At 45.7% G+C, this 23,403-nt stretch overlaps 1 protein-coding gene across 2 annotated transcripts in view; it reads left to right on the top strand.

The window, feature by feature from the left end:
• The window catches only part of SLC6A11 (solute carrier family 6 member 11), a 127,916-nt gene that overhangs the window by 78,716 nt on the left and 25,797 nt on the right, over nucleotides 1-23,403 (top strand). The window contains exon 7 of one of the 2 annotated variants that reach the window (XM_054481328.2): nucleotides 20,530-20,633. The exons of the other annotated variant lie outside the window; for it this stretch is intronic. Coding sequence (XP_054337303.1) covers nucleotides 20,530-20,633 — 104 coding nt within the window. The remainder of the gene's footprint in view (nucleotides 1-20,529; nucleotides 20,634-23,403) is intronic. 2 annotated transcript variants of the gene reach the window in all.

Below are 23,403 nucleotides of genomic sequence, written 5' to 3'. Positions count from 1 at the left end.
TAATAAGTTTAAGAGCCAGTATGTAGGTCCAACTTCTTCTTTTGTTGATGAGTACCTGAGTGCCAGAGAGAGGATATGGCTCACCCAAGGCCACAGCTGGTGGAGAACTGGACCAGGACTGAGAACCTCCAGTTGAAACATTTGCCACTTTTCCACCCCTTTGAGTCTATTTGCTCATCTATGAAATGAAGAGGTTAGACCAGACATGGAATCAGGTCCTGTCTCACTAATTTTGTGTCATTGGGCAGGTCACGTAACCTCTCTGGGCTTCCATGTTAGTAAACCCTACTCTGCCCACCTCAAATGGCTGTGGAAAGCATCAAATAGGCAGATGTGTGTGAAAGAGCTCTGAGCAACACAAGGGCTACAGAGCAGCTCTTGTTATTAAGTTGCTATAACTGGTTCCTGCAGCTCCTCCATAGTTGGGAAGACGTGTGCTTTGCAGATGCAGTGTGTTCTGATGATTTCTGATCTAGCACAGCTTTGTAAGAGAGCAGGAACTTCTTCTGTGAGCAGCAAGATGACGGGTCTTTGATACCTCTTAGTTGGCTGGGATTGTGACACTTGATGTCCTTCTCTAAAAACTCATTGGTGTGTGAATCTCATGTTCCATTTCTCTCACTTCTCATATACAAGCCAAGCACTGGAAAGCCCTACAGGGCGAGTGTGGAGTCCTGCATAATGTTCACACAGAGGCCAAACATAGCTCTGCCTCCTTGCTTAGGGTCTCAGTGACGTTCCAAACAGTAGAGGCAAGTGGGTGCTGCTCAGCCTCCTATGCTGTACCCATCTCAGTCCTTCATGTCCCACTGCTTATCCCAGGAGGCATTGTTGCATGGTACAAAACTCCCAGCTTAGGCTGGGAATCAGGAAACCCAGCTCCACACCGACCTTGAACTGTCACTGTTCACCTCCTTGTGCCAGAGTTCCATCAGCTGTAAAATGAGAGTGTCTAGTAAAATCACTGTCTTCCTTTTTTTTTTTTTTTTTTTTGCTATCAATAATCCCTTTTATTTTCCCCCTTATGATCCACCAACATGGGCCATGTTGTGCTGACAGGAAGTTCCTATTAGCAGTTGTGTATGTCTGATTAATAAAAGCTGGCAAAGCCCAGGAATTAGTCTTTAAAATGTCCTTTGGAGGAGACAAAGCTCAGAGAGAAGAGATGATTTACCTGTGGTCATGAGAAGATTTTTATATCATAAATCACCTGGAAGGGAGAAACTGCACATCTCCAAGGTTATAGATGACAGTGCATTAGGATTTCCCAAAGCTGTGGAAGTGCGTGGGGGAAACGGGTTGGGTGAATGTCATTCAAAGCAAGCGTATGATTAACGTTCCTGGGGGTTAATCCAAGCTACACTTGACCAACCCTTCCAGAACGTGAACATTTTATTCAACTCTACCTCTCCTATGATGGCTTGCAAACTGCCTAGCACATAGTAGGTGCTCATTAAGTGCATATTGTAGCATGTGGTTGTCATCTCAGAGTTAAGCTCCTGCCTGGGATGGTGAGCACCATAATTGTCCTTCTTCTTCAGCCCTGTCACCTGATTGGAGCTTTAAAGGAAATATTCTCTAAGAAAGACAGATGAGGAAAATAAATAACAGATACAGACCTCTTTAGTGAATACCTCAGAGACAGAATATAAAATTAATCCATAGGTTTGTGCAAGGTAAGGTTGGAGGAATGCAAACTTCTATCTTCTCATACTTGCTCCCCTTTCTCTCTCGACTCATGGAAGACTTCTACCTCGCCCAGAAGGGAAACAGCTGAAAATGAGGCTTAACAACTGCTCAGATGAATCTCTGAATCACAGAGGGATAATATCAGGAGTTCAGAGGTGTTTTTAATCTTTGAGGGGATGTCAAGGAGGAGACAACTGATCCCAGAAAACTCAGTTTTTCTGATCTGAGACTGAACATTGGTTTTGGTTTCTGACATCACCTGGCAGGGTAGGAGTTTCCTGTTTCCCCCCACTGATTGCAAGCATGAGTTACTGGGCACAAAGCATAGTCTTCTTACCAAAGGATTCCTGAGAAGTGTCGTGAACACGTCTCTTCCAGTGAGGCCTCCAGTTCCCACTGTGGGACGAGAGTATTCCTTCTGCTGTCTTGTGGGTTGGTTCTGCCTGCACAGAGAACCCCCACATGCCCACCCCCGGTCTCTACTATGGGTGTTTCACTATGTCAGCTTTACCACAAACCTTTCTAGCCCCCATCCATGTATTCTATTTTATTTTTTGATACACTCCAAAGTAAGTTGTAGACATCAGTACACTTCAGCCTTAAGCACGTTGGCATTGATGTCTGTAACTTACTTTATTTTTACCTGATCATTCTTAGTTTTACGGCTCAACCCAAAGCCCTGAAAAATCGCTGAGGGAAGCATGAGAAATGAAGGCAGCCCCTCCCTCACAGTGGCTTTGCCCCAAAGCCAAGGCCACTGTGTCCCACACATTATCCAGGAGGGCGTGTTGTGGTGGCCTGCCATCTCCCGTTAGTCCACCGAGGTTAGCCGCCCCTCCTGGTTTCCTGCCTGACACAGCCCTGCATGTTTACCCATTCCCCCAGGCCCCTGGGTCCTGCTGCTCCCACTGGCCTATGTGAACCAGGATGCTCCGTTAGTCAGATTCCCAAGGAACTGGCGCCATTTAAAGCTGTCACTGCTTCCATTCAGATGAGCATAAGAGAGGCCATGTGAGCAGGTGGCAATGTGACCCTGAAGGCTGGCAGGACCTGAGAGGTGGAAGGAGAATGGTATGTAAGCAGGGCAGGGAGGTCAGTGAGTGTCAAGCAGTGAAATCCGTTTGGACATTGGGCCTGCAGAGAGCAGAGAGACAGGTAAGATAAGAGCGTTTGGCTCCAGGCTCATTTACACCACCTCTCCTCTTGGTGAAGATGATGGCAGTCTACTGGGAAGACGAAGGTAAGTAGCAGCCAGGCAATGCACAGAAAGACAAATATCATGTGATCTCACTTATCGTGTATGTAGAATCTAGAAAAGCCAAACTCACAGAAGCAGAGAGTAGAATGGTTGTTCCCAGGGGTTGGGTGGGCAGGGTTGGAGAGACTGGGTCAAAGGATATAAGATGTCAATGCCATAAGTGGAATGAGTTCAGGAGATCTATCGTACAGCGTGGTGACATAGGCAATAACATGCAATACAATCAATCGTGTACTTGAAAATCGCTAAGAGAATAATTTTAAGTGTTCTCGCCACAAAAAAAGTAAGCAAGGCAATGCATATGTTATTTAGCCTGATTTAGCCATTCCATAGTGTTTATGGATTTCAAAACATCATGTCTAAACCACAAATATATAGAATTTTTGTCAATTAAAGTTAAAAAATAATTTGGAGCATATTTTTTAAAAAGTGAGGGCTTTGGGATCATACAGATCTAGGATTGAGTCTTCCAGGTATCAGCTGAGTGATCCCCCAGGGCCTCGTCTTCTTCCTCTGTGAAGTGGAGATGATAATAGTACCAGCCTATGGTGTTGTTGTGAGAACTCAGGGAGATAAACAGCCTGGAAGTGCCTAGTAAAGAGAGGGAGGCCCATGAGGATTCCAAGGGCTGGTTTTCTGCTGCTGAGATAATGCAAGAGAATCCACTCACCTTTTTTAAAACTTAATTTTTTTAATTTGAGAGAATGCATTTTATTGATTAAAAAAGAGAGTTGGTAATACTACCTACTTTTTGTAGAAATGTGAAGACAACATGAAGTTTGGACTAATGACTCTTGGGAACTTGGTACTTTTTTTTCTAATCTTATTTAAGTTCCAGGATATATGTGCAGGACATATGCACCATGGAATACTATGCAACCATAAGAAGGACTGAGATCATGTCCTTTGCAGGGACATGGATGGAGCTGGAAGCCATTATCCTCAGCAAACTAACACAGGGACAGAAAACCAAACACCTCATGTTCTTGCTTATAAGTGGGAGCTGAGCAATGAGAACACATAGACACAGGGAGGAAAACAACACACACCGGGGCCTGTTGGGGGGATAGCAGGAGGGAGAGCGTCAGGATAAATAGCTAATGCATGTGGGGCTTACTACCTAGGTGATGGGTTCGTAGGTGCAGCAAACCGCCATGGCACACATTTATCTATGTAAACTTTTTTAGGAGCAAGGGTTGTCTTTGCATGTGCAGGTAATGCTCATATGGGTAGCTTGCATGGCTTCTCAAAGGTCGGGAACGCATCAGGATAAATAGCTAATGCATGTGGGGCTTACTGCCTAGGTGATGGGTTAGTAGGTGCAGCAAACCGCCACGGCACACATTTATCTATGTAAACTTTTTTTAGGAGCAAAGGTCGTCTTTGCATGTGCAGGTGATGCTCATGTGGGCAGCTTTTGTGGCTTCTCAAAGGCCCATGATGAGAGGATGTCTCCTCCTTTCTCCTAATGCTGCCCAAGGTGAATGCCTGCAGAGAGACTGAGAGGCCCCAAGGCCCGGTTCCTTAAGGTCTGTCCACTGGGCCTGGAAAGGAGGCATTGACCCTGCAGTGAAGGCTGGGCAGGGCCAGCTGTTGTAGCATTTCTGGGACAGAGCAAGTGGGCCTGGCCTCCTGCCCTTTGTAGAACATCCACACCAGGGTGGGGAGGAGACAGTCAGGGCCTCTGAGGCCAGCTCCTCCCAGGGCTAGAAAAGCTGGCTTTTCTTCTGTTACCCCAAGTGGGACCTGCCTAGTCAGCCCCACACACCCTTCAAAGATGCTTTTTCAGGCCCAAAGGAATGACCCCTCTCTAGCCACTTAGCATTTACTGTGAGCCAGGTGCTCTGTGCACACTCTACAAACCTAGTCTCATTTTGTCTTCAGAACAACTCTGGCAGCTTGGAATGATGATTTTCCCCATTGTACCCACAAAGAAACTGAGGCTCAAAGAGATGACCTCCTCAAGGTGGCCCAGCAGAGCTGGAACTCAACCAGATCTGTCTGATTTTGTGAGATTTTATACTTGCTCCCCTTTCTCTCTTGATCTGTGGAAAACTTCTACCTTACCCAGAAGGGAAACGGCTGAAAATGAGATTTAAGAACTGCTCAGATGAATCTGTCAGTCACAGATGGATGATATCAGGGGCTTGCTTGACTTTCTTTTTCCTCATATGCTTTCTAGATTGCAAGGCCCTGAGCACAGGATGGGGAGCTTCATTCTTTCTATAGTCTCCATGTGCTATACAGGGTGCTCAGGAAATGTTGAGGAGCATAGACCCACTAACATTAAGCTTCTTAGCAGCAGAAAGCCCCAAACACCTTTTGCCCTAACTTCCAATGAAATACATGTATTAGTCCATATTCACGTTGCTGATAAACACATACCCGAGACTGGACAATTTACAAAAGAAAGAGGTTTATCGGTCTTACAGTTCCACGTGGCTGGGGAGGCTTCACAATCATAGCAGAAGGTGAAAGGCACATCTCACATGGTGGTGGTAAGAGAGAGACTGAGAGCCAAGTGAAAGGGATTTCCCCTTATCAAACCATCAGATTTTGTGAGACTTATTTACTACCATGAGAACAGTATGGGGGAACTGCCCCCATGATTCAATTATCTCCCACCAGATCCCTCCTATAACATGTAGAAATTATGGGAATACAATTCAAGATGAGAGTTGAGTGGGGACACAGAGCCAAACCATATCATTCTGCCCCTGGCCCCTCCTAAACCTCTTGTCTTCACATTTCAAAACCAATCATGCCTTCCCAACAGTCCCCCAAAGTCTTACTTCAGCATTAACTCAAAAGTCCACAGTCCAAAGTCTCATCTGAAACAAGGCAAGTCCCTTCTGCCTATGAGTCTGTAAAATCAAAAGCAAGTTAGTTAGCTCCTAGACACAATGGAGGTACAGGCATTGGGTAAATACAACCCTTCCAAATGAAAGGAATTGGCCAAAACAAAGGGGCTACAGGCCCCATGCAAGTCTGAAATCCAGCAGGGCAGTCAAATCTTAAAGCTCCAAAATGATCTCCTTTGAGTCCATGTCTCATATCCAGGTCACGCTAATCCAAGAGGTGAATTCCCATGGTCGTGGGCAGCTCCACCCCTGTGGCTTTGCAGGGTACAGCCTCCCTCCTGGCTGATTTCATGCGCTGGTGTTGAGTGTCAGTGACTTTTCCATGCACACGGTGCAAACTGTCAGTGTATCTACCATTCTGGGGTCTGGAGGACAGTGACCCTCTTCTCACAGCTCCACTAGGCGGTGTCCCAGTAGGGACTCTGTGTAGGGGTTCTGACCCCACATTTCCCATCCGCACTGCCTTAGCAGAGGTTCTCCATGAGCACCCTGCCCCTGTAGCAAACTTCTCTCTGGACATCCAGGCATTTCCATACATCTTCTGAAATCTAGGCAGAGGTTCCCAAACCCCAATTCTTGATTTATGTGCACTCCCAGGCTCAACACCATGTGGAAGCTGCCAAGGCTTGGGGCTCACACCCTCTGAAGCCATGGCCAGAGCTCTACATTGGCCCTTTTAGCCATGAATGGAGTGGCTGGGACGCAGGGCACCATGTCCCCAGGCTGCAGAGAGAATGGAACAGGAACTCTGGGACCAGCCCAGGACACCATTTTCTCCTAGGCCTCTGGGCCTGTGATGGGAGGGGCTGCTGTGAAGACTTCTGACATGCCCTTGAGACATTTTCCCTAACATTTGGCTCCTGGTTACTTATGCAAATTTCTGCAGTCGGCTTGAATTTCTCCTCAGAAAATGGGGTTTTTCTTTTCTATCACATTGCTACAAATTTATCACATATCACAGGCTACAAATTTTCCAAACTTTTATGTCCTGCTTCCCTTATAAAACTGAATGCCTTTAATAGCACCCAAGTCACCTCTTGAATGCTTTGCTGCTTAGAAATTTCTTCCACCAGATACCCTAAATCATCTCTCTTAAGTTCAAAGTTCCACAAATATCTAGGACAGTGGCAAAATGCCACCAGTCTCTTTGCTAAAACACAACAAGAGTCACATTTGCTCCAGTTTCCAACAAGTTCCTCATCTCCATCTGAGACCACCTCAGCCTGGATTTCATTGTCAATGTCATTATCAGCATTTTTGTCAAAGCCATTCAACAAATCTTGAGGGAGTTCCACACTTTCCCACACTTTTCTATCTGAGCCCTTTAAACTATTCCAGCCTCTGCCTGTTACCTATTTCCAAAGTCACTTCCACATTTCTGGGTATCTTTTCAGCAGCACCCCACTCCCAATACCAATTTACTGTATTAGTCCATTTTCATGTTGCTGATAAAGACATACCTGAGACTGGGCAATTTACAAAAGAAAGAGGTTTATTGGACTTACAGTTCCATGTAGCTGGGGAAGCCTCACAATCATGGCAGAAAATGAAAGGCATGTCTCACATGGTGGCGGCAAGAGAGAGAATGAGAGCCAAGCAAAACAGGTTTCCCCTTATCAAACCATCAAATCTCATGAGACTTATTCACTACCATGAGAACAGTATGGGGGAAACTGCCCCCATGATTCAATTATCTCCCACTGGTCCCTCCCACAACATGTAGGAATTGTGGGAGTACAATTCAAGATGAGATTTGGGTGGGGACACAGAGCCAAACCATATCAGTGCAGAAATTTCCTCTCTGCATCTCCGACTGTGCTTGGTTCCTTCTAGCCACATGAGCTCATCCCAGGACTGGAGCTCTCAGCCAGGGAGGAGACTCTTCCACTGTTGACTGTGCCTGTTCCCACCCCCCAGCCACCACAGATATCCCCTGGGAGCCTCCTTGGGGCATAAATTTGAGTATGTTCCCATTCACTGTCAGAATTCTGTTTCACATGGAATTGAGTAGTATCTTCCTGCATCCTTGGTATGGCTACCATAAGCATTTTCCTACTTGGGAACTTTGAGTGGTTTCTGCCCAAAGATATAGTGATGAATGAAACACCAGCTCTGAATTCCATGAGATTCTGGAAGATCTATTCCATTTCCCCTCTCAGCCTCTTGCTTAGAAGCATTTCTGCTGGGCAGCTTCTGACAGATTTCTCCTTTCCTGCCCTCTAGGCCTTTGCTGGTAGCATTTGTTCCACTGGAATAGCCTGCCACTTTCTGCCAGCCTTCCAGGCCAGCATAAGTGCCAGAAATCCACTAAAAACACATATCTCCATCAGTATGGTGTCATTTTCCTCCTTCCTTTCTGTGTCCCTTGTGTTTGATGTGAAGTTTGTCCCTAGTATGGAGCAGGAGCTTAAATACAGGTGTTCCAGTGTCTTCCTGGGCTTTTAAAACTGCAAGGTTGAAATGCCCCATGGAAAATGGGCTCAGCTGACCCAAAACCATAACCCTGTTATAAAGCCTGGGATGGCTGGGCTGGATGATTCTCTCTTGCAGGTTTCTGCTCACTCACTCTCTCTGACAGGTGGTGGATGTCTTTCCCCATAGCTACACTGAAGGCAGAAGAGTGCTGTGATTGATTAGTAATATCTGCCCTGGGCAGAAATGGGGGTGGGATGTGCATGTCATGTACTTGCCATCTCCATTGCAATGTAGATCCCTTATTTTACAAGTTGGAAAACTGGGGCTAGGAGAAAATAATGAACTTTAGGGAGAACACACAGGAACTTTAAGGGCAAGCTGCAATCGGAGCCAGGTGTCCTGTCCCTCTCAGTCCAGTATGTTCTCCACTTGGCCTGGTAGTTAGGACTTGGTGTGAGCTTTGAGTACCCCTTTCCTGTGTGCTGGAGACCCTAAGCAGCTGTGGGCACCCTACAGACATTTCTTGAGTGCTTATCATGTGTCAGCAATGTGCAAAGGGTTGGGGATTCAAAAGTGAGAAAGCAGAGCACCCTGCTCTCAGAAAGCTTCCATTCTAGTTGGCGGAGACAGACAATAAACAATGAATGCCACGATATGATCTTAGATATTTATTTCTCTATCTGCAGCCAGACACAGAAGTGGCTACCTTCACCATTGTGGCTGTTTTCTTTTCCGTTCTCCTCCCAAGGATGTCTTTTCTATTGCTTGAAGTTTAGCTCCCATTCGGCTCCTCCAGGGCATGGAGCACCCCGGCTTGCCGTTTCATTTCCTGGCTTTGAACAAGTTCCATGGTTATTAGCAAAGAAATGTGGTTCTAGGGGGAGATGATGAGGCTTCATCCTAACTGTCTGCTCGGCTGACACAAAAGAACCTGCCTGATCAGGCTGGGATTGGAAACAGAAGTCTGGCTTGATCTGGGAGCGCCTAGCCCAGTGCTGCCTATGGGATGTGGGTTCTGCAGCCCCACCATCATTGCCCGCTCTGACTCCCCCTGCCTCAGTGGCTCCTAGCCAGGACTAGGCAGGACTGCTGGCCCAGGGTCATTTAGAAACAAGCGGGGGCATAGTTTTGGCTGCTAGAATGAATGGGAGACTTCTAGCATTTAGAGAGTGGGGGCTGGTGGGTAGACATCCTACAGGGAGCAGGACAGTCCTGCACAATGAATTATCTTATCCAAAATGTCAAGAGCCTCCCCCTTAAGGAACACTCCTCAGGGGAGAGCTTGGCCTAAACTGTCTTTCCCTGAGTCTGTGTGGACATCCTGAGTCTGCGTGGACATCCTGAGTCTGCGTGGAAGAGCTTGGGGCTAGGAATTGCCGTCTTCAGGCCTTGCTCAGGCTCATCCTTCTCTGAGCCTCCCGCATTTAGTACTTTGGTAAAATGGGGCTTAAGCAACTGATGTGATGGATTAAGGGGAGGCCAACTGCCCATCTGCCCTATGCACTCTCCATGCCTGGACATGGCTGTCCAGCCTCCTGGGCAAAAGCTCAGCCACAGTGACCCTCGTTCCCTGCTCCACACAAAGAGGCCACCGGGGTCAGCCTACACACCCAAACTCCCCCTGCACAGGATTGAACAGCTCCTCACCGCCCGCAGCGCAACCCTTTAGCCCAGTGACACTTTACTGGCAGGGCCCTGGTTGGCCCCAGGGCCGGCTGCCCAGGGAAGGGCTTGGCACCAGAGCGAGAGGCTGCAGAACATATTTCCAGTTGGGCTTACAGGCCAAGAGCCTCAGCCCCTTCCCACCACTGTTCCCACTGGCCCTGCCCGCCTGCCCAGCACATTAGCATTTAAATATCTCCAAAGTCGTCTCCACCGAAGCCCTCTCCCCCCATGGAATCCACCAGGGAGGGAGCATTTGAATCCCTCTCCCAGACTCCCCTTTCCTCATAATGGCCATACTGTATTCATCAGCTTCTGTATGTGGCATTAGCCGAAAGAAGGAGCAAGGGCGCCTAGCAACCCAGAGGAGGCTGAGAAAGAGGTGGAAAGGAAGTGATTTTCATGTAATCATTCACTTCTACAAAAGCCGTTGTCAGGTACACACTGGAAACACAGCTGTTTTATTATTCTCCTAACCTACTTTTAATCTTTTGAGAATCCTTACCAATATAAAAGGCAAAAAGAAAGAGCTTAATTCAGCCATTTTCTGCCAGGCCATATAAGTTATATTTTTGCCTCAAACCAAGGCTCTGCTTACAAAAGTTGTATGTGCATGTGTCTATGTGTGTGTGGGTCTGTGTGTGTGTGTGTGTGTGTGGGTGTGGTAGCTGTCTGTTTGAAAGAAAATGTTGAAGAAAGAAAAGGCTGTGGGTTGGAAGCCCCAGGAGGGCCCCAAGCTCTGTTCTGGCTTCTTGGATCCAAAAGCCCCCCATGTGCTGTTGGGTCTGACGGTTTTCACACATCTTGGCCAGGCACTGGAACAGCAAGGAGCCTAGGAGGGATGAAGTATTGGTTCTTCCCATCCATCCCTGTTGGACCCAAGCTGGTAGCCCTAAGAGGCATGTGTATCTGCTTTAATGATGGGCAATTCAGCATTTGGTGCTTCTCAGAAGTCTGATTAGTTCACCTGATGGGAAGGGAAGCTGGGATGTTGGAAAGGACGTGGGCGCTTATTTGCATAGTATAGTTGAGAATCGTCAGCCACCAAAAGAAACCAGATTAAAGGGATGGTACCAGGTACTCCACTACACACTTTACATTCATTATGTCTTTCTTTCACAGGCAAAGAAGTTGAGGTTCAAAGAGGTGAAGTAATTTGCCCAGGGTTGCATAGCAGTAAGCAGAAGAGCAGAGCTCCAAGCTGGGTCTGCTGACCCCAAAGTTTTTGCCCTTTTCATTAAGCTCCTGCAAGGCTCAAAGCATGGAGCCTGGCTAGAGCTATCTTGTTTAACTTAGGCCCCTTTTGCTTGGTGTTTCAGTGCCTTCTTCCAAGGTGGGCCAGATTCCTGGGGCAATTAGGAGATTCATTTGTTCGTAAGCCCAAAGTGACTCCTCACACTGGCCAGTGTGTACATTTCTCTAAAGTAAATGGACAAGTGACTTCCTCTCCCTGGGTGTTAGTTTATTCATCTATAAAAGGGAGATAATAAATAACAATGGCACCCACCTTAACGGTGTGGACGAGGTGAGTTTAATACCTGTAAAGCACTTTCCATCTGGTATGTCATAGGTGCTAATAAAAGTTAGTTGGTGTCATTGTGATCATCAGCATGACTATCATCATACACCCTCTTACTGGTGCTTTCATGGCAGGATGGGTTAATGCTGCATTTGTCAAAGACCTAAGGCATTACCACAGCAAACACCAGCCAATTCCAGGACATAGAGATGGATTTAGTTGGTTGGTCGGCTGATGCTGGCTTTGGTGACAAGCAGAGGCATGCCCTTCTGCTCTGATTGACAGCTCTCTTTGCAGATTTGAAAGCACATTTCTAGGGTAGCTTTTTTTCTGTAAGCTGTTTTGCCATAGATGCTGTATAAAATCCCAGAGCAGCATCTGTACCTTCATGGGTAGGCGGGACCCTGGCCCCTACTGCCACTGAACTCACTACTACACTGAACTCATCTCCCATACCCCTCCCCCACAAGTTGTTCCTCTCTGCCAGATGTTGTATGAGAGCTTATCTGCCTTTGCTTGCTGTCTGTCTCTCCCACTAAAGTGTAAGCTCCTTAAGGGTAGGAGCTCTGTAACATTTAGTGACAGCTTCAGCCTCCATTCCTGGGACTTGTGCCTGGCACATGGTAGACACTAAATGCATGCTTATGGTGGGGGGAAGAGGGAATAGGCTTTTTTGTTTCCTTCAGGTTTTTGAGTACTGGAATATCCTGGGAGGGAATGAATGTTGACTAAGCACCTGCTGCTCATGAGGGCTCCTGGCTGGGTTTCTCAATACTCTCCAGAGTATTTCTCAATGCTCTCCAAGAGCCAGGACGGTACTGAAGGTTTGTTTCACAAATGTTATTTCAACTTCTGTGTGTGAGACAGACATGCTGCCCACATATGCACGATGACCATCTCCCCAGTCTCCCCAATTGGATAAGTCACTCCAAGAGGTAGGAAAAAGAAGTAAAGCTTCCTCCCCCAAACATCTAAGAAATTAGACATTCTACTTGCATGATCAATGTAGGAATGTGGAGAAAAGGTGAGCGTGTTTCCAGCAACCCACCTGTGTCTAACCTGGGGATGATGATGCTCACCTCAGGGCAGTGTGTGGGACACACAGATCATAGGACATACAGTATTGTAAACTGTAAAGTGCTGTCCATGTGGACTGGGACAGCGTGTGCTGAGTATCCATCATGATGACTGTAGCTAAAGTGTGGGTGGGGAAAATTTGTCCTTTTCCATCCATCCTTTCTTGCTTCTCCCAGCAAATGTCATCAAGGAGCTACTCTGTGCAGCCCTGTGGCCCTAGCTGGGAAGGTGGGCTACGCCATTATTCATTGCTCTCTGTACCTACTGTGCACCAGGGCTCATTGGAACCAGTTGCCTTGAAAGAGGTGAGGTTGCCCCAGAGCTGGAGGCGGGACCACCTCTCTTCTAAAGGGGCCCCACTCCCCTGTTCCCATGCAAATCTGTCCTCCAAACCTCTGAATGTGGACCGCCCACAGCTGCACTGCCAGAACGCCCCCCATTCATTGCTGCAGAACATGGAGAGTGATCCCTTTCTCAGCTACTGACCCAACTTCCTTAGGGTTTGTTTTGTTGAGACTGTTTTCCCTTCAAATTGTGTTGAGAAATAGGAAGCCCTTTCTCCGCTGAGCTGCTCCCTTTGTAGCATCCTGGGAGATGCTGGTCAGTAGGGCTCAGTTGCCTGGTCTTCCTTTCATTGAGGTGGGGTTGCCTTTGTTCTGTTTGACTTGACAGCTGCAGAGCTGTTTAAATCCCAGCTGAGACTACAGGCCTACTCAGCAGACCAGGAGGTCCTAGCTTTTCTCTGTAAAGTGTAGAGCCAGAACGCTCTGGGTTCAAACCTGACTCTCTCCCTTATAAGCTGTTTGACTTTTCAGGAGCCTATTTCCACTTCTGAAAAAATGGAGACAATAATACTTACCTAGTAAGATCATTATGCAAATTATGAGATTGTGTACATGAGCCTGTAGTACGCACTAGGTTTCAGCAAACATTAACTCAAGGTTTTCACTTCTTAAGGCATTACCAAACCTATGGAAGGGCTGGTTCATGAATGTTCTGTTAGCTTATTTTACTAGACTTTCTTTCTCCTTTTGTCAAATCATTCTAATGCCCACCATGATTTTGTTTGTCTGTGCTTGTGGAATTTTTAGTTGAAGAAAGTAGCTGTAGGTGAAATAGATTTGGGATAATGCTTTGGCAGAGATAATGCTGTGTTCATCAGTCATTTATTTTTCTCTTCTTGAGTAAATGGGAAGACTACATTCCCCAGAGTTCCTTGTATTTAGTTTGCAACCAAGTCACTTGGGTGTGGCCAATGATACGTATTTGGGAATGAAGACAACCCTCAGGCCTAATCCTTAAAACCTTCCCAAGCAAACCTCCAGTTTCTCTGCCTCAGAGGCTGTGCTGGAAGCTTGTGTTGAGGGACGGTGGTGTCATAAAGGAAAAACACTTAATATCACAAATCATTGGGTGCAAGAGAGCCCCTTCACAGGGGCTATGCTTTAATCTTTGTGTGGGTGAGAAATAAACTTTTATTGTGCTAAAATACTGAAATCTGTGGGTTTATTGTTTAATACAGCGTAATCTAGCAGTAATTATCTTAACAAGTACACCACCTCACTGATGAGTTCATTAGTTCCTTTCTAGACTGAGAGGCAAGGATGACATTTGGAGCCGTGTTGCATTTTCACAACCACAGGCATCTGTTTAAGAAACAAACATATATCAGTTATGCTTTCTGTAAAGAGCCTAATGATGCAGACTCCATGTAAAGACATCCCATGGTTCTTCATGGGATGTTTTCAAGAAATCTAATCCTGTACATTCTCAGGCTCTGCTATGCCCAAATGAGTATGTGTCTCAGCAGAAAAGCTGATCTCAACATTGGTTTTTCAAATGTGAAAAATAGAAGAGGCAAGGGAAGAAAATTTTAGATCTGGAATCAGAGAGATGTTAAGTTACTACTAAAATCCTGGTGATGATCAAATATATGTCTCTAGCCCAGACATCGATATGTAGCCCTAGACTTTCCATGTATCTCTTGAACATCTCACTTGATGTCTCAAACTTCCCTTCTCCAAATTAATACCCATTTCCCCACTTTATACCTTCAACCACCCTTAAAAACACCTGGATCATCTAGTGTTGCACCCCCACCCACCATATTGCTCAGATCTGGGTATTCGTCTCTCACCTCCAGCCAAGATCAATCTTGTATAACTTGCCCTCTAAAGATTTCTTGAGAATCAAGAAGATAAGGTGGCAACAGAAAAAAAAAATTATTTTAACTTCCTGGAATCTTCTCACCCAAACAGAGAAACAAGGGTAGTAAAACAAAAACCCTATGGACAGCACCTTCAGCACAGTTAGGTGACACCATGAACCACAAAATGTGAATAGATGGGGCCAGATGCCAACAGCAATGATATCTGCATGATGTCAGTTCTGTAGGATAAGATGAAGATGAACATAAAGGCAAAGAGAATTCTGAAGATCCAGCACCAGGAAACCCAGAAAGCTCTAACATGTACTGGGAGAGGACTCTCTTTGGGGGTAGAAGCTTAGTGGACCTATCTGAGAACATCACCTTGAATGAGGAGGGGGTCTATGCAGTCTCTAACCCCTAGGTAAGTGGGGGAGGACTGCAGCAAATTTGGGCAGAGGTCTGGGCCCTGTGAACACTACGCACTAACCAGTTGAGTCTTCATGGTCATTAAGGAGAAATTATGGGAAGCAGAATCCAAATTGAGCAGGACAGAGACACTAGAGGAAATGAAAGGAGAAATTTTGGATAGGAGTGGGAGAAAAGAATAGAGAACAATAATTTCAGAAAGTACTATCTGTATGGCCATAGTTTTAAAGAGTTTTTGGCAATAAAAGAAGAAGGAAAGTTCAGACTGCAAGTCTAGAAAAATCTATCCTGGACCACTCTCATTCCTCTATGCAAGGAAATCCTCTCCTAAGAGTACAGGAAAATCTATCTCACCTAAACGTGAGCAACAGAAGAGGACTGTGATAAAAACTTATGCAAAGCTATGATAAGGAAAATAATTATGGGGAGAATATTGTCCCAAGGCATTGCACAAAGACAGAACCACAAAACAGTGTAACACTGAAACTTAATATTTCAAAACAAGCTAAAGGAAAATAATAAACCAAAGATACTATGAGACAAATAGCGTAAATGAAATTGTTAGACAAAAAGACTATTTAAAAAGAGAGCTGACAGGAAGGACAACTTACAAAAGAAAAACTATTTCAGAAAAAATAACTAAAATGAAGGAATAACAGTGAATACAGACCATGGATGATATGACAAAGTAAACAGAAGATGGAAAGGAGGAAAAATGTAAAAATAAAGTCAGAAATGAACAAAGACTTTTTAAAGAATGAAAGAAACAGTGATAGGTATAGAAGGTGAGCAAAGAAGGTCCAACATACATACAAGTCCCCAAAGAAGAGACCCACAGCAATGGAAGAGAATAAATACAGCAGTAATTTTGGGATCTTTTTTCTCCTGAAAGAGAAGAATTGAACTTGCATCCTGAAAAAATATACCATGAGCCTGAGAAAATCAACACAGATTAGTCACTGTTGGACTTTAATAAAGTGTAGAACAAAACCTGTTGGACATCCAAACCAAAAGAATAAGTGCTTTATAAGGGGAAGCAAGTTATATTGGCACCAGACCTTTCTACCGCAGCACTTTGTGCCAGAAAGCAACTAAGCAATATATTCCAGATACTCGAGAAAAAAAAAAGAGAGCCAAGGATTTTATATACAGCCAAATTGCCTTTCAAGTATGAAAGTCACAGATCAACTATTCTAAACATGCAAGAACTCAGCTAACATTATTTCCTATGAGCCTTTCCAGAAGAATTTACTGGAAAACAAGCTACAGATAACAAAATTGACTGGAAAGGTATTAACATAAGGGCTGGGGGTGATCGTTAAATTCATAGTTTCCTATCAAATTCACATTAAGTAATGACTATAAGGAGCCTGGCATGTTGGTGCATGCCTGTAGTCACAGCTACTCAGGAGGCTGAGGCAGAAGGATCATTTGAACCCAAGAGTTCAAGGCTGCAGTGAGCCATGATCACACCACTGCACTCCAGCCTTGGCAACATAGGAAGATCCCATCTCATTCAATCAATCAGTAAAGGCTATTATGTGATGGTTGTATGTTCTGATAATCTAGACAGTATATTAAAAATTTGAAGATAATAACATATATATGAAAAGTAGAAAAAGTTTACAGATTGACTTGTAAGTATTAACTGGAAGCAAATGGATATTTCTTCAAATTGGATGCTAGTGGGTAGGGAGGGAAGACAAATGGAGGCTGTAGCTAATTTCAGTATTCCTCACAGCAGAGAACCAACAGACTGTCAAAAAAGGGGAGGATTAAGGATATTGTGTAAAGGTGCTGGTTTAATGGTGAACATCAGAATAAAAATGACAGACTTTTCCCCATAGAGGTAGGAGAGCAAGATGGAAAAATCATTTGAGAACATACCCTTAAAGATTCATGTGAATCTTTAAGCCCAACATGCTCTCTTTCATCTCTTCTCCAATCTCAAAAGGTATGCCTCCTCCAGGCAGCCTTCTCTGATTGCCTTAGCACAAGTTTCTCTTTCCCCCCCATCTGTCTCTCCCAGCTACTGGGCACCTTGTTTTGTGAATGTTTTATCTCACCTGAGGACAGAGATGGAGTGCTATGTAAAATTGAGTGGTATCTCTTTCAGAGTGTGACACAGGGTTCTGCACAGTACACAGGTGAATGCACTCAGTGAATGCTGGTCCATCAGTAATTTGGGATTGATTAGAGGATTTGGGCTCATACCTTCTTGGTTTTTCTAAGAGCTAAATGTTGCTATTAGCTTGAGTTTGAAGTGAGAACAATTCAATCCAACTTGACTTAAATAAAAGAGGAATTTATAGGCCTCTGAAATGAAATGTTCTAGGATAGGTCTGATTTCAGGTCTGATCCAGGGAGTCATGTGCTAATATTGGTCTGCCTTTGCTCTAGACTCTGCTTTCCTGTGTATTGGCCTTAATTCTCAGGTAGACTCTTCCTTCATGGTCAGTGATGCCCCCAGCAGTTACAAGCTTAACATCCCCAGCAAAAAAAAAAAAAAAAAAAGTGTCCCATTGACTTGCCTTGTATCATATGCTCATCCATAAACTAGTCACTGTAGCCAAGAGAAATCCTTGGATTGGCCAGGCCTGGGTCATGTGGCCAGCCCTGAATCTACTTCTGAGTAGAGAAGAGGTAGCTTTCCAAAGTAAAATTGAGGTGCCGTTACTGAAAAGGGAAAGATGGATGCTAAGTAGGCAAAAACAGCAGATGTCCATTTCAGTGTTGATGTGCCCAAAGGGCAAATTAAAAAAAAAAAAAATACCTGCAAGTGAAAATTGTTGGTTTGGGGGACATATCTTTGGGGCTTGTGGGTCGAAAGCTTTCTTTGGTGTTTTTCTAACTCACAGAGCATTTATTTACCATGTCACGGGGAGGGCCTGCTCCAATGAGTGATGGGATTCAGTCAGGATTGGGGAGCCAGCTCTCCCACAAGTCTGAGGGCTTTGCTCACTCTGGCCTGCACACTCTGGCCCAGGACATTGAAGGAGGGACACCTGGTTTGTGGCTGCATTAACAAGTGTGACTGGAGGCCCAGTGTCTGGTCAGGCACTGAGTAGCTCTGAGTTGCCACTGGGATTTGGCCTCCCATTTCCTGGGTCTGCTGACCTACTGCACTGCTTTTTGCTTCCCCATGTGGCTCACTGGGCTTACTAAGCAGAACAGGCAATCCACTGAGGTAGCAAATGGGGAAATTGAGACAAAGCAGGAGGAATTAAAAATACAACTACTTCTTCTCAAGTCTTTAACACTTTTTTCTCCACTGGACCCTTCCTACCAACATTTAAGCATCCTTAAGCTTCTATCATTTCCAAAAACCTTCCCCAAATTGTATTTGCCCTTTTACTACCAGCCTATCTCATTCCCCCCACACATTGAAATGTCTGGAGTTTGTTCTTGTCTTTCCTCTTTCCAGTTTCTCCTACCCCATCTCAGTGCACTCTGGTCTGCCGGCACTACCTGCCTCCCCCTGCCCCTGCACTTCATGAAAGAGCTCTCCCTAAGTTCCTCACAGAGCTCCAAGACCCTAAACCCAGTGATATTATTGTTAGAGGAGAAAAAAATACACTTATTTCTCAGGTTCAGAGGCAGCATTATGATTTTCCATTTTAATAGGCAATTTGTTGAATGACTTAACACAGTTGAGCAGACCCACAATAGAAAGACTTGTACCATGTAATCCAGTTCTGAAGAAGGAGGAGATACAGATACTTTGCCTGGAAAGGAAAGAGTTCTGGGGTCCAGTGGGCATGAGTATTTTCTTTGAATCTAAAATGCTACCACATGGAGGAGAGGGATGTGGCCTGGGTGCCCCCAGAACGAGGAAAACAGAAAGAGAGAGTTCATCTCATCTTAAAAAATGTTCTAATAGTCAGAGCTCTCTGAAGAAGAAAGGGTCTGGGTCAGGAGATAGTGAGCTCCTGGTCGCTGGTGGTAAGCAAAGAGAGACTATTCTGTCAGAAGTACTCAGAAGAGAGTCCTGTGTTGAGTGAGAGGTTACACCACAGGCCTTCTGAGGCTGATTCCACATTGGAAATTCTGGGACTGCCTGAGCATACATCTCTAGAGGCAGACCTCCATGGACTTGCATCTGCCACTTCCCAGCTGTGTGGTTTGGGCACATTACTCAACCTCTCTGTTCCTCAGTCTCCTCAGCTGTAAAAGGGGGCCAATAATAGCACCTACCACATAGGGTTGCTGTGAATTTTTTTTTTTTTTTTTGAGACAGAGTCTTGCTCCGTCACAAAGGCTAGAGTGCAGTGGTGTGATCTGGGCTCACTGTAACCTTCGCCTCCCAGTTCAAGCAATTCTCGTGCCTCAGTCTCCCACGTAGCTGGGATCACAGGCCCCCGCCACCACACCCAGCTAATTTTTGTATTTTTAGCAGAGACAGGGTTTCGCCATGTTGGCCAGGCTGCTCTCAAACTCCTGACCTCAGGTGATCCACCCACCTCAGCCTCCCAAAGTGCTGGGATTACAGGCATGAGCCACCCACCGTGCCCGGCCGGGTTGCCGTGAATATTCAGTAATGCATGAAGGGCAGTAATGCGTGGTGCCTGTACATTGAGAGGTCAGTGTTTCCTGTTTTTTATATTTAGTGCCAGCCCTGTTCTGTAGATGGCATTTGATACCTAAGCATGAGTCTCATCAGCTGCATTTTGATTTGAGCTCTGGATTTTCCTTGGCAACTTCTAGGGGCTGGGATCAAAGGGAGCCTGGAGAAAGTGTTCGAGAAGCCACTGTCATTTCTGTTGTGCATGTCATGCTGTCCACAGCAGTTTTTATCAAAAGGGAGCTTGGGTACTAGGAAAGTAATTATCTTGTGTACCACATAGGAAGCCTAGAGTGGGGGAATCTGTTCTGAAAGTGAGAAGGACATGGTGGGCCTCCCTCACTCCTCCCCTCCCTGCCACCTTTTATGCTGAGGTCAGCTATGCAAATGTATCACCCTGGACAGAATCTTATGACACTTTTCTCATGGTGGCCTTAATCACAAGGAAAAGGAAGCATTCATTTTACCTTAAACATGACTTTCCTTGCAAGCAGGCACTAGATCCCAGGGGCTCATGGTCCTTCTTGCATGAATCCTTGCAACAGTCCTGGTAGGGAAGTTTCTTCCCTACTTTGCGGATAAGGAAACAGCCTCAGAGAGGTTAAGTAACTTGTCCAGGGTCACACAGCTGAGGCTGGGGTCCTAAGCATTCAAATTCTTGCTATTCACTGAGCTATTATTCATAACCTCTGGCAAATTCTGGAATTAATTGAGGACATTTACACTTGATCATATGGTCCCCAAGAATAGAACTCTTTTAAAGGGAGTCCTGGGTAGGTTAGGAAGTTTAATTATCCCTTATGGAGTTTTTCTGAAGGGTAGAGTGTGGGTGGGGGATTTCAGAGACCAGGGCCACCCTCTCACCACACATCTGACTTCTGTTTATGCCAACATCTTTGTGCCTTCCTACAGGTCTGGGTAGATGCTGGAACGCAGATCTTTTTCTCCTATGCCATTTGCCTGGGCTGTCTGACCGCTCTGGGAAGTTATAACAATTATAACAACAACTGCTACAGGTGAGCATTTCCCTGGGCCCTGCCAGCTCTCCACCAAACCCTGAGAGCCCTCTAACCTGCCAGGCTAGTTTATGTTTGTCTGCCCACCTTGCAGGGCCCCAGGAGGAGATAGATAGGCTGTTGGCCTCCCGCTACCGAAGGAAGGGTCAAAGAGGGGCCACCAAGGAGCTAGGAGAATAACAAATGTAGTCAGAGTCTCTCTCAGGCTGCAAAGCCAATCCCCCACCACTACTGGCATCTCATTCAGGTCTCAGTGCCACCTCGTATGGTAAAGACGTATTCCAGGGTGGATAAGTGACTTTCCCGAGTCACAGAGCTAGTGCATACACCAAGGGCCTTGTTCTCTCGGCTACTATTTAGAAACCTGCTTCCTTCCCTTCGTACTTGACTGTAGGGTCATCTTCTGCCCCACCTGGGGCCAGTGCCCCACTTTGCCCCTCAGCCTAACACGTCTCTCTGGCCTCCTGTAGCTGGCTGCACCAGGGCTGGGAGGGGATTCAGGTGAGGAGGTGAGCCCCAGTGTCTGACCCTTGGCTGCCTGGCCTCTCACGCCTGCAGATTGAGTTCTACAGCAAGGCTGAGACCCGTGGAGGGCGGGGGACCTGCCCAAGGTCACCCAGCTGTGTGTGGTGGAAGTGCTGATCTAGGATGATGGTCAGTCTATTGAGGTTTCGGTCTATTGGGGTCTCTGCACCCCTGAACTCAGTGCCTGGTACACAATAGGTTAATATTTCATGGTAGATGGACAGTGCATCTCTTCCTTAGAGTCTAAGAGCTCCTTAAGCAGGGATAAGACCATGGAATCATGACGGTGCAACGATCCCTTATCACAGAGTAGTGGAGAAAGGAAGGAAGGTTGCTTTTTTTTTTTTTTTTTTAACAAATGGTTCTGAGATAGGATAAGTATTTTGGGGAAATCATCAAATTAGATTCTCATATATCATCCCATCTTTCCACCGTAATAAGTGTCAGATTGATTAAAGAGTTAAATATTTTTTAAAAGAAAACCACCCTATAAGTAGGAATGAAATACTGATTTCAGAATGGGAAAAGATGTAGAAAACATCAAAAATAATTAAAGAAATCACAAAAGAACTAAGTGGCAGATTGGTCCACATAAATATGGAGAACATCTAAATTTCTGGAAAGAAACACAGAAACTGTTCAAAGTAGCCACCTCCATAAAGTGAGACTGGGAAGTCAGAGGTTGGGAGGTGGGCTTTTCCCACTTCTACCTTCTATACAGCTTAAATGGGTGCATTTATTTAGTTTCTTTTGTTTAACTTTGAGTACGTATTGCTTTTATAATTTTTAAAAAATTGTTAATACAAATACAAATATCATCTACATTATTTTATTTCCAAATATGAGAATTTTCTATAAGACTAACGAGCATCCCAACAACATACGATACTCAAGGGGTTTATATCCACAATATATAAAGAATACAAACAAGTCTATGGGAAAAACACTAAAACACCAGTAAAAAAACAAGCAACACACTCTTTTTTTTCTTTTTCTTTGAGACGGAGTCTCGCTCAGTCACCCAGGCTGGACTGCAGTGGCATGATCTCAGCTCACTGCAAGCTCTGCCTCCCGGGTTCACGCCATTCTCCTGCCTTAGCCTCCCAAGTAGCTGGGACTACAGGCGCCCGCCACCAGGCCTGGCTAATTTTTTGTATTTTTAGTAGAGACGGGGTTTCACCGTGTTAGCCAGGATGGTCTTGATCTCCTGACCTCATGATCCGCCTGCCTCAGCCTCCCAAAGTGCTGGGATTACAGGCGTGAGCCACAGCGCCCGGCCCACACACTCTTAAAATATTGAGAGTGTTTTTCCCAAGTCCTGTTAAACATAGGTGAGGGTAGGTGAGCAGGTCATGCCATACCCCTGCTGGTGGGACAGGAACTTGGAATTAACCACCACATCACTGGGTCATCATGTGGCTCAAGTGGCACCGTGCATTTGAAAGAACTTTTACCAGTGATAGCATCCCTCCCACATTACCCCATCTTTGAGACAGGGAATGTGAAGCTGGTGGAGGCGGTACCTTGCTAGACGTGGCAGGGCCTGGACTCTGACTGGGGTCTCTCGGTGTCCATCCTGGCCTCCCCACTACATCCTTTCTGAGAGCTAGCTTAGCGGTCACATTATGAACTCACCTGTTAAGTCGGCAGTGTTTACTGTGTGTCTACTAAGTGCGAGGCCCTGGAATCGGTGCCATGGGAGCTGCAGACAGCAGTGGTGCAGCCTATAGAATTTGTAACTTGGGGAAATCAAGACAATGGGGAAGTTAATGTGGGCAGGTCCAACATGCTGAAAAGAGAAGCTGTTGTAGAATCCAGTGTGCCATCAGGCCGCCGTGAGTTCTGCTTCTAGGGTTCTTTGGGTGAGAGGTATTTGGGTGACCGGATGACAATGAGATGCTAAAGACAGACAGTCAGAGCAGGCTGTCCAGAAGAAGGCGTCTAGTTTTGTGGAGGATGTGGGCATGGGGGATGAGAAGTAAAGCTCTTTGTCAGCCATAATGAAAATGTTAACCATGGACAGGAAGAGAGAGGCACCCAGATGGGAAGAACAGCACGTGCAGGCTTCCGAGCTGGGCCAAGTCTGACCCCCTTGGGAGTTCTTTCAAATGTACACTGTCTGTGTACAGTATCACCCCATCGGTGGCTTACGGTCAGCATGGGGACCTCTGTGCTGGGCCCTTCAGAGATCACTTGGTCACTGTCCCCTGCAGCTAGGCTGTCAGCACCATGAGGACATGGGCCA

This window comes from Pongo pygmaeus, chromosome 2 (genome assembly GCF_028885625.2).
Source record: "Pongo pygmaeus isolate AG05252 chromosome 2, NHGRI_mPonPyg2-v2.0_pri, whole genome shotgun sequence".
Classification (NCBI taxonomy): domain Eukaryota; kingdom Metazoa; phylum Chordata; class Mammalia; order Primates; family Hominidae; genus Pongo; species Pongo pygmaeus.
This window is presented reverse-complemented; position numbering and strand designations above follow the sequence as displayed.